This window comes from Antedon bifida, chromosome 7, assembly GCF_963402885.1.
Source record: "Antedon bifida chromosome 7, ecAntBifi1.1, whole genome shotgun sequence".
Classification (NCBI taxonomy): Eukaryota; Metazoa; Echinodermata; class Crinoidea; order Comatulida; family Antedonidae; genus Antedon; species Antedon bifida.
This window is the reverse complement of record NC_136232.1, coordinates 5868936-5884279: the sequence shown is the minus strand read 5'-3', so window position 1 is coordinate 5884279 and position 15344 is coordinate 5868936. Positions and strand designations below refer to the sequence as shown.

Sequence of the window (15344 nt, the reverse complement as noted above, 5' to 3'; positions counted from 1 at the left end):
CACCATTCGGCAACAGGAGAGGAAGAGTAGTTTTGTACTACAGATGCCATTGGGTGCCATATGTTATAAATGAATATGTTATGAAATGAATATGTTATGAAATGAATATGTTTAGAAGTGACTATGTTAAGAAGGAAAGTAGTTTTGTACTACAAACACCATTCGGCAACAGAAGAGGAAGAGTAGTTTTGTACTACAGATGCCATTGGGTGCCATATGTTATAAATGAATATGTTATGAAATGAATTTTTTATGAAAGGAATGTTATGAACGTTCTAAAATGATTATGTTATAAAATGTTATGAAGGCAATAATATGTTATGAATGAATATGCTAAGAAGGGGAGTAGTTTTGTACTACAGACGCCATTGGGCATCAGATGAGGAAGAGCTGTTTTGTACTAGACGCCATTCGGCATCAGGACAGATGCAATTGGGCATCAGGTGAGGAGGAGCTGTTTTGTACTAGACACCATTAGGCATCGGGACAAGAAGAGTAGTTTTGTACTACAGATGCCATTGGGTGCCATGTTATAAATGAATATGTTATGAAATGAATGTTATGAACGCTCTAAAATGAATATGTTGTTATAAAATGTTATGAAGTCAATAATATTTTATGAATATGTTAAGTGACTATGTTAAGAAGGAGAGTAGTTTGGTACTACAAACACCATTCGGCATCAGGACAAGAAGAGTAGTTTTGTACTACAGATGCCATTGGGTGCCATATGTTATAAATGAATATGTTATGAAATGAATATGTTATGAAATGAATATGTTAAGTGACTATGTTAAGAAGGAAAGTAGTTTTGTACTACAAACACCATTCGGCAACAGGAGAGGAAGAGTAGTTTTGTACTACAGATGCCATTGGGTGCCATATGTTATAAATGAATATGTTATGAAATGAATTTTTTATGAAAGGAATGTTATGAACGTTCTAAAATGATTATGTTATAAAATGTTATGAAGTCAATAATATGTTATGAAATGAATATGCTAAGAAGGAGAGTAGTTTTGTACTACAGATGCCATTGGGCATCAGATGAGAAAGAATAGTTTTGTACTACAGACACCATTCGGCATCAGGACAAGGAGAGTAGTTTTGTACTACAGACGCCATTAGGCATCAGGACAAGAAGAGTAGTTTTGTACTACAGACGCCATTGGGTGCCATGTTATAAATGAATATGTTATAAAATGAATATGTTATTGTTATAAAATGAATTTTTTATGAAATGAATGTTATGAACGTTCTAAAATGAATATGTTATAAAATGTTATGCGAGTGATATTTTTTAAAATTTTGTTAAATTTGATTTACTACTTAGGTAGTACCAGTTGACCCGGTGGAAATAAAAAAATAGAAAATAATGCAATAATTATGGAATAGAAGAATAAGGGTTATATTATTTATTTTTTTTGATTTTGTTAAATTTGATTTACTACTTATGTAGTACCAGTTGAGACTGGTGGAAAAATAGTTTTGTACTATAGACACCATTAAGCATCAGATAAGGAAGAGTAGTTTTGTGCTACAGACACAATTGGGCATCAGATGAGGAAGAGCAGTTTTGTACTACAGACGCCATTGGGCATCAGATGAGGAAGAGTAGTTTTGTACTAGACACCATTAGGCATCAGGATGAGAAAGAGTAGTTTTGTATCAGATGAGGAATATTAGTTTTGTACTACAGACGTCATTAGGTATCAGATTAGAAAGAGTAGTTTTAACTTAGTGCTTAATCTTTTTAAAATTACCATAAAAGTTTTTAGGCATCAGATCAGGAGTAGTTTTGTAATAATAATTCTAGATGTTGAAAAAAAGTGCCAGGCGTTTTAACTTAGTATTGCTTAATATTTTTAAAATTACCATAAAAGTTAATTATATTATTTATTAATTATATTTACATTGATTAATTATGTTTGAAAAAAAAATTAGAAAAGGAAAAGTTACAAAAAGAAGTTTAAGATAAAGTAGAAAAGTAGAATTAACCCTACAAAAGGTGATGGTGTTGGTGGTATTGGGGCCCTTATACCTTGCAAACCAAGCGCACGGATTACTCCGTACGCTTACCGTGAGCCTCAGGTGATGGCTCACGCTTCTTGGGGCTGCTCAGCTTTGTTCCATGAATTGATTGATCGAATGTTTTCATGGTGATAGTCTCGTTGGTGGTCTTGATTGGTTGAAACCGGAACTTTTGTTTGGCTGTTGGAGGTCGTGGTGCGTGCTTTCCTGCTGGTGGTGCTGTCAGGGTACTTGCTCTTACTCTGTGAACGATCTGTCTTGCATTGATTCCGCTGACATTGATTGGTGGTAGGTTCTGGATACGGATTGGTACATTCACAAAGCCATTTGGTGGGCCAATATGGCATTGTTGGCTAAAAGCCTTCGTCGGAGCTTTTACCTTCTGTTCCTTCTTTCCATGTCGTTCTTGGAATCTCTTAGTAGTAGTAGTTGTTGTTGTCTTACGGTCTAGGACTGATAACAGAGACTTGCCAAGCTTCAGCGGGTAATCTTTAAAGTTCTTGTTTTTGTCGAAGACTAGTATTTTCTTCTTACTTTTGATCTCTCCATTCTGTAGATGTTCGAATTGAATAACTTCGGATTGTTTCTTTGCTAATTTTTGGACTTTCTCCATCATCTGTACATCTCTAACCATCTCGTTTCTACGTTGGTGAAGTAGGTAAACTACGCCATGATTTAGGGCATGGTTACGGAGAAGGACAGAGCGGTAGAGGCTGCTATCATTTGGAAATGTCCAGTCTTCGAGGACGCAGTCAAAATCCAAGCATTCCATCACACGTTGGAGAGAGTCTTCTGTAATGTCCCGGTACTGCTCAACCTTTTCTCTCACCTAATTTTAAATAATATAAAAAGGCATTCTAACCATTGAAATATTAGAATTTATAACATAAAATACTATTATTAATTATGTTTAAATTATTGCATATTTAGTCTCTCTCTCAAAGATGCATACCTTGGCGTCAGTGACGGCATTCATCTTAGGCAAGCATCGCTTGGTGATTGTAAGGTAGTCAATACAACCTTCACCGCTGTCGTCAGTGAGTTCGTCAGATTGGACTGGTGGAAAGTTCAAAAGTCAAACATTTATAACACACATAATTTTGAATGTTTAAGTAGTGAGTTGGCTCTTGAAGCTTGAACATTTGACAAATTGTTTGTAAATGTGGGACATGGGGTGTGCCCTGCTTTTAATATTGACAAATTATTTGATGTGAAATAAAAATATATATCTAAAGCTTACCGGTGTCTTCGTCTTCGGTTGGTTTGGTCTTAATAGGTGGTAGTAATTTCTTTGTTGATATGTTCATTCTCAGCTCTGTAGCACTTGCTGCTTGGTGTGTACTGGCACGTGGGTTCTAAAAATAATAATTATTATTATAATAATCAAAGCATTAAATTTTATAATAATAATATACCAAATTTGAATAGCGTCCTTTTCATGAAAAAACATGCTCAAAGGCGAATATAAAATTGTTAAGTCATTATCATGGCCTTATGTGTCATAGCCTAGGTGAGGTGAAGTCACTATTTATTATTGATAAATTAACAAATTATTTTTATTTATATATATTATTATATATTATTTATTACCAAAAATAACAGAATATAAAAGATTTTTCTGGGCTTTACCTTGTCAAGAGCACGCAGAACCTTCTTGTGGTGCATTGATCTGGATCGTCTGATTGGTTTAAAAGTCTCTGAATCATCATCTCCAGATAGTCTGGTGTCGATCTTAAGCAAGCTTAGATCATGTGGATGATGTTTGTCTTCATCACTGGCAACCAAAGAAGCTGGAGCACTGAATGCTGGATGGACATCTTCTATTGGCTTGGCCATGTGATGCAAGGCAACCTAAATTAAAAATTATAACTAATTATAATAATGATAATGATTATTGTGACAATAGCTATAATTGTCATAGATGATAATCATTTAATAATAGTGAGTTTCTACTTACATTTGTTGGCTGTTCTTCACAGGCTTTTGGCTGATCGAGAGTGGTAAGTGGACTGCTCTTGCCTTCAGCAACCATTTGTAGAATGTGCCTACTTTCCTCCTTTAAGGGTGGCAGAAATGTTGGGCTGTAGACAATCGGAAATGCACTGTTCCTGTCAATCGGTTCATGCTCTGCATTTTGAGTTTCAGACTTGAGTAGAACCTTGCGTTGTCGTTGAGGTTTTGGAGTTTTAGGTGGAGACGGCATGAGGATATCTGCTGCGTCTTTTGATGCATCCATGATTGAGATTCCCTTGATGATGGGAGGCAAGATTTGTGATCGAATTCTACGTCCGAATCGTTGTGGAGTGTTCTTGCCACTCTTTGGTGCAGATGGTGGTCGTGGTATTTTGCGTGGTGGTGCAACTTGGAAGACCTTATGTCCATTCATCTCCAGTAGGTTATTACGTGCGTCGGTGCGCAGCGTGGTTGGACACGTGTCGGGTGAGTCAGGTTGACCAGTCATAGATTGTTTTAGTTTTGATATGTCCTCTACTATAACCTTGTCTTCTTGGTTCTCACTCTCTTGCAAATCAAATCTAAAAATTAAACAAGATTTTAAATTTTATTTACTGTTATAATATTAAATATATTAATGAAAAAAGAAATTATAAATGGTAGGCATATGCCTTCTACGATATTATTCTAAATATGTATACTTTATGATTGTTTTTTGCACTTTTTAATTCAAAACCATTTACCATTACTGTTGAAATAACAAAAGAATAAATAAAAAAGAAGTTATAAATACAAAAAAGTGAAATGGAAAGTTACTTTTTGATAGCTTCTATGAGGTTTGGTTTGGACAGTTCTGGTTGGTCAAGTTGTTGGTCACCTCTATCGTCACCAGGCCATTCGAAGTTGCGTCCTTGGACAGCAGTCTTGGACAATGCAAACTCTTCTTGTTGGCTCATTGCACTTCTGGACTTGGACTTCTTTGAGTTTGTTTGTTTAGCCATTATTATGAAATCTGAAACAATGTTTGGGTTTTTTTCTCTTATATTAAATAAATTAAATACTACTAAATAAAATAAACCTACTACTTAGACAATTTGGTAGCCTAAAGAGTAAAGGACTACCTAGGCTAACTAAATAAAAGTTATTGATGAATAGGGCATAGGCATAGGTCCTATGATAATTATGATCAGAATCAGATATGTTGATTAATGATTGGTCAATACAAAATATATTGATAATTTATTAATGATTTTGCATTATTGTTTGCAAAACTGACACAATTTCTTTTTATCTCACTTATTGAGACAAAAAACAATAAAAGGCAAATGAACATTGAAATCATAGTCAGGAGGAGGGAGGAGGCCCTAGCCTACTAGGCCTACCTAGTACTAGCCTAGGCTAGTCTCAGTTCACTATTCGCGAGCCACACACGCGCACGTAGCGCACAGACAGAGCGGGTGGAAGCACGATACCAGCGAACCTTCACGAAAACGGAGCCAGCCTTTATTTACAATTTCTTCTTCAATTTTTTCTGAATTTCGTTTGCGTTTCCATAAAAATATTTTTCTTATGCAATATATAAATGACTTCTAAACAAATTGGTATGTTGCGCTACAAATAAAACCATCAAGAAACTTACATATTAACAGTTTTCTGTGGCAAAAAAATCTCTGTTTTTGTGGCAATCGGCCAGTTCACAAAATGTTGCCAAAACATAAGGTGTAACCAAGCAACTTACAACATTTGCTATCGAAACCGCGCGCGTTTTTATTGCTACGCGTCCGCGCATGACCGCCGACGACGACCCGAAAACGGAAAAGGAAAGAAGAGGGCGATGGGAACAATACACAAAAAGTGAATAAAAAAAGTATATAAAATTAGATTAATTCAATCAAAGATCTATTGAAATTATCTTAACGATGTATTTTATTGTTTTATCACTGCTAGTTTGTACCAAACTACATAAATAACTTACATTTTTAGACTTTTCTTCAACAGAAAACTTGGAACTTGCGCTTTCACAGCGATACCAGGCAAAGTATGTGACGTGCAAAAACGTAAACAAGCACAAGACACATAGCAACACGTTTACGCGCACAACAGAAACACTGCACATGTGCAGTTGTGTTAAACTACACTGTTTTTGTTTTTATTGCTATGACGCGTGCGCGCATATAATCGTCAACTGATGAGAGGGAGGGTGGGGAATTAAACACACAAAAGTGTTAAAAAAGTATACTTAAATAACAATTTTTTTTCGAATAGCCCTTCCGAAATTATCTTAACGATGTATTTTATTGTTTCATCACTGGTAGTTGGTACTAAATTACATAAAATCACTTACATTTTTAAAATGTTTCTTCTCCTGAAAACTTGAACTTGCGCTTTCACAGCGAGCGGCATGCAAATGTGCAAAAACCAGGAAAACACATAGCAACACGTTTACGCGCAAACATAGAAACACGTGCACATGCGCAGATTGTATAAAACTACACTCGTTTGTTTTTATTGCTATGACAAGTGCGCGCATATGATCGTCGACGACTATCGGAAAACTGGCAACTGAGAGAGAGGGAGGGGAATTGAATACACAAAAGTGTTAAAAAAGTATACTTAAATTACAATTTGTTTTCGAATAGCCCTTCCGAAATTATCTTAACGATGTATTTTATTGTTTAAATAAATTAAGTTGGGACTTAACTACATACATCACTTACATTTTTAGACTTTTCTTCTCTTGAAAACTTGAACTTGCGCTTTCACGGCGAGTGGCAGGCAAATGTGCAAAAACCAGGACAACAAACCTAGCAACACATTTACATAAACAAAAAGCGCATAGAAACACGTACACATGCGCAAAAGTAGATACATCGACATCAATCTGCGTACGTGATTTTGGATGAATACAGTATATGTAAAAAAGGGTTTATATTTTCTACTATACGACGGAAATGTCGGACTATGTATTGATTTGATGGATATTTTTATTTTTAATTATTCGTACATGATTGTATTATTATCATGTGTGAAAAAAATGTGAAATAAAAACAAACGAACGAACGAATTTTGTTTTCCAAAAAACAGCAATGCGTCTAGAAAAACGTATTCCTATTATTCTCGCGCATCCTAGAAAACATATTTTAAATTAAAAGTGTGATTTTACTCCAAGAATGTATTACATGCGACAAACCAGCTTATACGAAGTCTTATACTTTTGCTTTAGCAACTTCTAATTCTGACTTTTTTTTTACGAATCCTATAGAAAAAAAAACAAAACTAAATTGAACATTTTCATAGCATGATTTACTCCAAGGAGTTTGCACGTTTGTCGATAGTGCTCGTTTCGAATTGAATAAAATAAAACATTAAAAACAATCACAAAATAATAGCACATGAAACTTTATGTCAGATATACGAAGTCTTATACTTTTGCTTTAGCAACTTCTAATTCTGACTTTTTTTTTACGAATCCTATAGAAAGAAAAAAAAAAACTAAATTGAACATTTTCATAGCATGATTTACTCCAAGGAGTTTGCACGTTTGTCGATAGTGCTCGTTTCGAATTGAATAAAATAAAACATTAAAAATAATCACAAAATAATAGCACATGAAACTTTATGTCAGATATAAATAATTCCATTGATTTTATTGTGACGATAATGGTACTGGGCTGGACATTTTCCTTTATACAACACAAGCCTAATTCAATAATGAGAGCTGAGAATCTGGCGGTTCACTGAACATGATGGTAAAGAAATTATAGTTTGTACCTTAAAGAGTATCGACGTTACAATGTCGTATCCAGGCGGCTAGTAGTTTGGTTAGGTTAGTTTAGCGTTCATACTCGAGCATATAACCCCTCCCTCCCCAAATAATCTCGTGTTAAGCTTTCAAATTGTATGCGACAACAAAATGTGCTGTGCCCATGGATATGATGTCCACCATATTTGTGGCCACATCACAGTTTTTTTTTTGTCAAACTAGTTTGATAGCGTAGACAGTGCTTTAGAACAAAATGTTCATCAAAAAGTATTGACCATGTGTTCAATGCAGGAGCGTCTAGATAAATTTCCCAACGCGCACCCCACAAAGATACCACTCAAGTGGGCGTGGTTGTACTATCGTCAGCACACACCCCTGTTTACACTGGATCACCATGGATACGACACTGTGTTAATGAACGAATTTAGGAGAAAAAAATATACAGTATTCTTTGTATTTTATTATAGTCAAACACCTCATTTACAAAATGCTAAATTACAAGCATATTGAAGATTAATAGGTTTTTAAAGGTCTATTTTATTTTTACAATTACAATTAAAAATATTACAATGATAATAATTTTTATAATAAATTACATTTCGACCATGCAAATGTTGGCACTAATAGTAAATTCGATTAGTCAACATTTACAGAAAATTTGTTCAAATTTTATATAAACAATTTATATGCTGTAAACGCATGTAAATGAGGAGTTTGACTGCACAAGCACTTTGTGTTATATAAAATAATTATACATAATATATTTAACTATATAATTATAATATACAAAAGAAGGATTTGATAGTGATCCGTGTTTTAAATATCCACTCACTCATAAAAAAAAAAACAATCAGCCACAAAAGCATTTCGCCCCTCAGCAGCAATAATACAAACATAACATATCTAGGCCTACAATTATTTTATATAATGTACAATGTATTATTATTAAGAACAATCATTTTGTTTGTCAATAGATTTGCTGTGTTTTTAACAACATTGTTTTGGGCAGCGCTTACATTTTCTAGGCCAGCAATTACACGCAAATAAAGGCAATTTTAAGCTCGTTACGATCAAGGAATACAGTATTGTAATTTTTTTTTAGAAAGTTTTCACATCTATCTATCTAGTAAGTTTGTTCTTGTATAAATAGACATAACAATCTTAAGTAACTTCATTTTTTTTATCACTATTAATCAAACAATTTATAATTGTATATACTTATTGTCATAGTCCTGGGGGCTAAGAGGAAATATATAAACGGCGACTAAGTTACTTTTTTCTAGTACAACCTGGACACAACAAGTGCTCCCTGAGTTTTAAACTTCCATCGACTAATAAAAGACTGTACCATTTTGTAATGAAGGGGGTTTCAAATGAAGGAGTATTCAGTAACTATAAATCACATATAATGTAATAAATGTATTACCAATAAACAATGATTAAATGGTATAGTTCGGAGTATACAGAAATTCAAATACGGTGATTATTGAGTATAATAAATAATACGGTCAGAAATTAATTACACTGCATACACAATTTATATAATAATGTAATTATACATGGTTGGTAACATAATGTTATATATCATGTAATAACTGATTCCTAGCCTGTATTAGTAAATATTAACATTTTAATTTCCATATATTTAAAGTTCTGTGATGTTTACTTTGGTAATTGTTTGCTACCGAAAGACTCTGTTTCTAACAAATAAAACTGCTTAAAATCAGTTATTCTGTTGATTGTGCATTTTTGGTTACTGGAACTTGTTCAATTTACCGCCCAAAAATAATATATTAATTTATATGAAAAACAAAAATGATTATGGATTTTCTCGCTAGTAGACCATAACACAATGTGTCATTTTGTAGGACTACTGATGAAATCATGAAGAATACATTCAAATCGATAACATATTCATAATTCATAATTATTACTACCCAAGTTATTAAAAGTAAACTATTGACCATTGATGTTTACATGTGAAACAGTAAAACTGAATTTAGAGCCAGATATGAATTACCATTCTCCCACATCTATTAAACAACTAACTGAGTTTTGGATGGGTAATCTTTTTGGACATAACTTCATCCGCACAGACCTGTCACTACCCTTTGCTCATAAATATCATTACCAATATAGAAAGTTATAACCATAATAAAAATAGTTTCCATAAAGTGCCCTCGTTTGTAAATAAATGGTGATTATTTTTGTGAGGAGTAAAAAAGGTAAAGGTAAGTCCCGTATTCATTTGTGAACGTAGGGGAATGAGCTGTTAGGAGCTCATTTTACTAAGCCTCTGCATTATGTGGTAGGGTGGCCATTTCCTTTCCTTGCCTCCTTACCCTCCTTAGTATTTTCAACCAGGTTTACAGCTGAGTAGACTGGGAGTTGTCGGGAATTGGACCCGGGTCTCTATGTATGACAGTCTGATTAGGTGTCCTAACCATTTGGCTACCCAACTCATATCCTGCATGAGGAGCACGGTATTAATAAATGAAAGCTGTTAGATTTAGTCACACACTTATTCATGTGCTCAAAGATGAGTCTGCTGTTTGTACAAATTATATATGGTATTCATTGAGCACACAAGTCATAGTTTACAAATTAAAAAATTTACACATTATTATTATTATTATCTAATAAAACTGAAATAAGTAATACTGTGTATAAACATGATTGGCGAATTCATTTTTACTGAAGGAAAGAAAGTTGATTGTTTTATGGGCCAGGAAATTATGAAAGCACTTTATTATTATGATATACAATTTCTGTTGAAATTTTTTTATCATCATCAATATTGATTTTAAAGTGAAACATTATATTATACATTTTTGTCTTTAATATTAACATATTATAGTACAATACAACATATAAATAAATATGTTTGATTCTGTGATAGTTGATGGTACATAAAGAAAAATGGCATAAAATAAAACAACCTAAATGTACATTTTTGCATAAACAGACACATAAAAAAAACCATCAATATAAATACTATAAGATAATCTAATGTTAACACATCAAATATTCTAGCCATCAACAGACTGTAATCGTTCAAACATAATAGTTGCTGTATTCGTTCAAGCATAACAAAAAGTTGCTACATTTAATAAAGCAATTGAGCGCTGCATTTGTAGCATAACCAATGAGTGCTGCATCCATTCAAGCATAACCAATGAGTGCTGCATCCATTCAAGCATAACCAATTAGTGCTGCATCCATTCAAGCATAACCAATGAGTGCTGCATCCATTCAAGCATAACCAATGAGTGCTGCATCCGTTCAAGCATAACCAATGAGTGCTGCATCCGTTCAAGCATAACCAATGAGTGCTGCATCCGTTCAAACATAACCAATGAGTGCTGCATCCGTTCAAGCATAACAAATAAATGCTGCATCCGTTCAAGCATAACAAATGAATGCTGAATCCGTTTAAGCATAACCAACGAATGCTGCATCCGTTCAAGCATGACCAATGAGTGCTGCATCCATTCAAGCATGACCAATGAGTGCTTCATCCGTTCAAATATAGCCAATGTGCTTTTTAAATTCATTGAAGCATAGCAAATTTTTTTTATCAATTACAAACAAGACATATTCATAAAAGCTACGTACAGGATGGATTAAGCATTATACACAATAAACACTCACAAAATGTTTTAATAGTATTAAATAGAGGGACAGTCACACAAAGGAGCGGAAGAAAAAGGAAGGTGGTCGAGATAGTATCAAAATACTCAAGAATTATAGGTAAAGTTTCCATATTATTCATGTAAACTGCTACAAAATCAAAATAATACAGCAATTTTGTTTATATACCAAAGTTGTATTCCATTTATAGGTGGGCCATAAATACTTAAAGGCCATTTACAATGTTAGTTACTGGAAGGTATGTTTAAAATTGTATTACATGCTTATTCCAAGAACATGGAATTTATTCACTATATTCTCAGAAGTCCATTACTTGCGACCCTTACGCTGGCAGACAATGGCATGCTACATTTTTTTTTGTAAACGCTTTTCCTTAAATAGGAGTCACTGAACAGTCATACAATACTACATGTTTTATTGACAGTATTCACAAGTGTTTCTTCTGCACCAAACGTCTACCTTTCTGGTATAATAATATTAATTATATAACTATCATCATCTTTAGTACATCATCACCATCATACTCATTTATACCAGACTCCATTAAGCACAACGTTGTGTATTTCTTATAACTACTGACTCTTCCTGAAAATGATGACATCTGTTCTCTAATCGTTGTAACCACCGGATAGCAGGTCACTGTTGAAACTTGTCTACAGTTGTATACTGAATGTATACATTCATTTGACTAATGAGATATTTTCTACAAGTTCACTATGTCTTCTGCATCATTTCTCTTGGTCCAAAAATCCTATGTTTTTTCCTGTAAACAAAATAAAAAATTCATGAACAAAATGTACTAGAAAAGATACATATAAAAATACAGTTTCATAAAAAAGCATAGAAATGATAAATTATTAAATATATTAGATAAAGATCATCTTTAAAACTACCTATTCTCATCCCCAGTGCACTAATTATTGTTAAAAATTAATTACCTGTATTCTATTGAGATTATTTTAGCATGCATATTTTTGTTTCATTAACTTCGGGTTTCATATTGGCAAAAAACATGAATTTCTTGATTTTCTTCTTCTTGAAGAGATGACAAATCAATGTGCAAAGTTGAAGGTAAACAATAAGGTTTGAGGCTGTTATGTTATTTATAATTTAACTAGCCTAGGTTTAATTACATCCTGTGAAATCACAGAGGAATACACAGGCTGTTTGTGACTTAGCCTGGCTACAATGATGCAACAATGCCTACAACAAGCAATGATATATTTTATTGAGGTTATTCTCCATAATATTTACTATATTACATTTGCTAATCTAAAATAAATATGCAATATCTATTAAATTAGCTAATAAATTATTAGTATTAAGTTACAATTAGTACAAACTAAGTAAGCATTAAAATGTTATGCTATTTTTACTACTGCAAACTACTCCAAAAACTTAATTCAACAAATTCTTTAAACTAGTAAAAAATCACAAATAAATAAGTCATATATAGTAGAACGCCTTTTAAGGGGCACCTTCAGGACTAAACAAAGTTACCCCTACTTGGAGGTGGCTGTAGAGTTAAAACCTATATTCTCCCTTGCTCATTTCATGAAAAACGTCCTCATATTGAGGTTGCCCCAAAGAAGGTGTTCTACCATATTAGCAATGTTAAATCATTTAATCATCACAACACAACATGCAACCACCACCTATAAATTTCCCATCACCTTAACTTGCTGTCAGCATGAGTAGTTATTAATATTCCCCGTGGAAGAACTCATCTTAGGGCTAGCTTCCGCCGAGCCCAGTGCAGGAATGGAGGTGGAACGTACACTGGCCATCCTGTTTGTGATTGGTAACGTTGCCGCATGGTATGCCTCGTAGGCTTCTAACTGTTGGGTCGGAGATGCACTGATATCTAATGGAGCACGTTCTTTGCCTTTCTGTCCGGGAGGATCCTTTGGTTTCAATTTCTTACGCCATGACGGTCCTCTTCGAAATTTTGCACTATCTCCCTAAAATAAATAATGAAACAATTGTTACAAAACTAAGAAAAAGAATTAAATTAATTACAGAAATTTAAAAAAACTAATGAAAACACAAAAACCTCAAATATCTCTAACACACACAACATTTTAAAAAGAAAAAAAAAATGATAAAAAAAATATTAGAAAAATGAAATCTCTACTTACTTCTTCTATCCTACGATCTGTACCCAATGACAATAAGTTATTAAATTCACGCTCTAATATTTGTCGCGCTTGACTCGAGACCGGTATCTGTAGCGCAAGAGCCAAGGTGCTGTGGTCAAACGTGTCATCGAGAGCAATCAACGCTCCGTGCACCCCGCTTTCAATTAAATGATTTGCAAAATCCCGTAAACCAATTGAAATAATCCATTTGATAAGACGATCATTACTCCATACTAGTACATCTTCAAAACATAAAAATAAATCAAAGTATAGATAAATATAGTCATAGTTTTAAAATTCAACTGCATGAGATAATTACGAACAATTATTTAAAGATGTATTGTCCCCCTGAAAAATAATTTTTAAAATTGTTGTTGTTGAATATGCCATTTTAATGTCACATAATAGTTATTGACTTCGACCAAAAATTGGATCCAAAAAAAATTTATTTACCTGAAAAAACTGGAATTTAAAGCAAAAAATGGTCAAATTGGCTGCCAGCCAATGGATTTTTGGTTGAATTTAACCATTTATTATGTTTATAAGTGAAAACATTATTTTTTCCGTTTTTTTTTCTACGGAAGTGATTAACTTTATTGAAACTACAAAATAACCTATTCAAAGTCTGATTTAATTAATCTTCATTTTTCATGTTTTTGGGGAACAATACATCTTTAACACTCTTCAGTTTAGATTACAAATTGAAATACACAGTGCAAGACAATACTGTCAATGTACCATAAATTAAAAGAATAAAAGAAAGTATTAAAATTTATCAAAGATAATAACCTCTAATTTCACCAGCACTTTCTTCTCTTCTCCTTTCAAGATCTTTCCGGTCATAGTTCAATTTTTTCAAACACATAATTCCATATGAAAAACTTGTCCTGTTAAAAAATAAATATTAGAAAATAAGAATTAAAATTGTTTAAGTAGTTAAAGACAACACATTTACTGGTTACTCAGTCCCGGAAAATGGAGGTTGAAGTCTTCTTATACAGGCAGTTACTGTATGATTCATTTTTTTTATATATGCATCGAAAGCTCTGTATATACTATCAAACTAGTTTGTGTGATATGGCCAAACATGGTGATAGTGTGGACAGAGTTTAAGGGTTATAGCTCCAACTATTGCATTGCAATTTTTGCATAGGGCCTAGCTGGATGTTCTGACAGAACTACAACAAATGGAAACTGAGAAATTAAGGGGAACAAATTATCTATAAATCAGACAAATCATAAAACAAAAATATTAAATAACATACCTATGAAAACTGTCTACCATTTTAAGTTGACCTCTTAATTCCTTCTTTGTTAGATGATCTAACATACGTGCATCCACGAGACATTCCATAAACGTACTACGATATTGCGGTAGACCTATAGAGGGCAGCCATTCATTACCTATCCACTCATGATTCATGTCACCGAATGCTAAAGACTGTGAAATAGAAAGACATAATGCTTAAATATTTATTTTTATTTTTCCATGGTTTTTTGTTGTGAGGCTTATTTAGTTTTTAGATACAAGGCTAAATAAATGCTACTTAAGGAAAATCAAAAATTTACTTAAGTGAAATACTTTTAAGGGAAATGTCTTGCTTACCTGTAAGTGTGATTGGTGAATAAAACATGTATTTATAATTGTATTAAACAAAATGTTTAAACAAAATGTATTAATTTATTTTACTTTTTATTAGGAAATATGTTATGAAACAGATATAAAGTGAAGGGACCAATGAAAAAAAAATCAAGTTTTTAATTTTAAAGACATATTATTGTCTTTAACTGTATTTTCTGTGCACGTA

At 33.1% G+C, this 15344-nt stretch overlaps 2 protein-coding genes across 9 annotated transcripts in view; both read right to left on the bottom strand.

The window, feature by feature from the left end:
• Positions 1–2062: 2062 nt before the first annotated feature.
• Positions 2063–4985, bottom strand: LOC144848395 (uncharacterized). The gene is made up of 6 exons (XM_078705120.1): positions 4801–4985; positions 3989–4565; positions 3661–3882; positions 3272–3386; positions 2984–3087; positions 2063–2860 (listed from the first exon to the last, which is right to left on the bottom strand). The coding sequence occupies exons 1-6, from the start codon at positions 4983–4985 to the stop codon at positions 2063–2065; spliced, it is 2001 nt and encodes a 666-aa protein (XP_078561246.1).
• Positions 4986–7507: 2522 nt separating this feature from the next.
• Positions 7508–15344, bottom strand: part of LOC144847822 (liprin-alpha-1-like) — a 61523-nt gene continuing 53686 nt past the window's right edge. For 6 of the 8 annotated variants that reach the window (XM_078704348.1, XM_078704352.1, XM_078704351.1 and 3 more), the window contains 5 exons: positions 14802–14977; positions 14326–14423; positions 13537–13778; positions 13072–13359; positions 7508–12161 (listed from right to left, as the gene is read on the bottom strand). In XM_078704348.1, coding sequence (XP_078560474.1) covers positions 13084–13359; positions 13537–13778; positions 14326–14423; positions 14802–14977 — 792 coding nt within the window. In that variant the 3' untranslated portion in view covers positions 7508–12161; positions 13072–13083. Of the gene's footprint in view, positions 12162–13070; positions 13360–13536; positions 13779–14325; positions 14424–14801; positions 14978–15344 lie in introns of those variants that run through there. The other 2 variants (XM_078704354.1, XM_078704350.1) reach the window with 2 other exon arrangements.

Coding starts and splice junctions, on each gene's coding strand:
- LOC144848395 (XM_078705120.1), bottom strand. CDS start 4,985: ATGGCTAAACAAACAAACTCAAAGAAGTCCAAGTCCAGAAGTGCAATG. Junction 3,883..3,988: donor GTGAAGAACAGCCAACAAAT/GTAAGTAGAAAC, acceptor TTTTTAATTTAG/GTTGCCTTGCATCACATGGC. Junction 3,088..3,271: donor AACCGAAGACGAAGACACCG/GTAAGCTTTAGA, acceptor ACTTTCCACCAG/TCCAATCTGACGAACTCACT.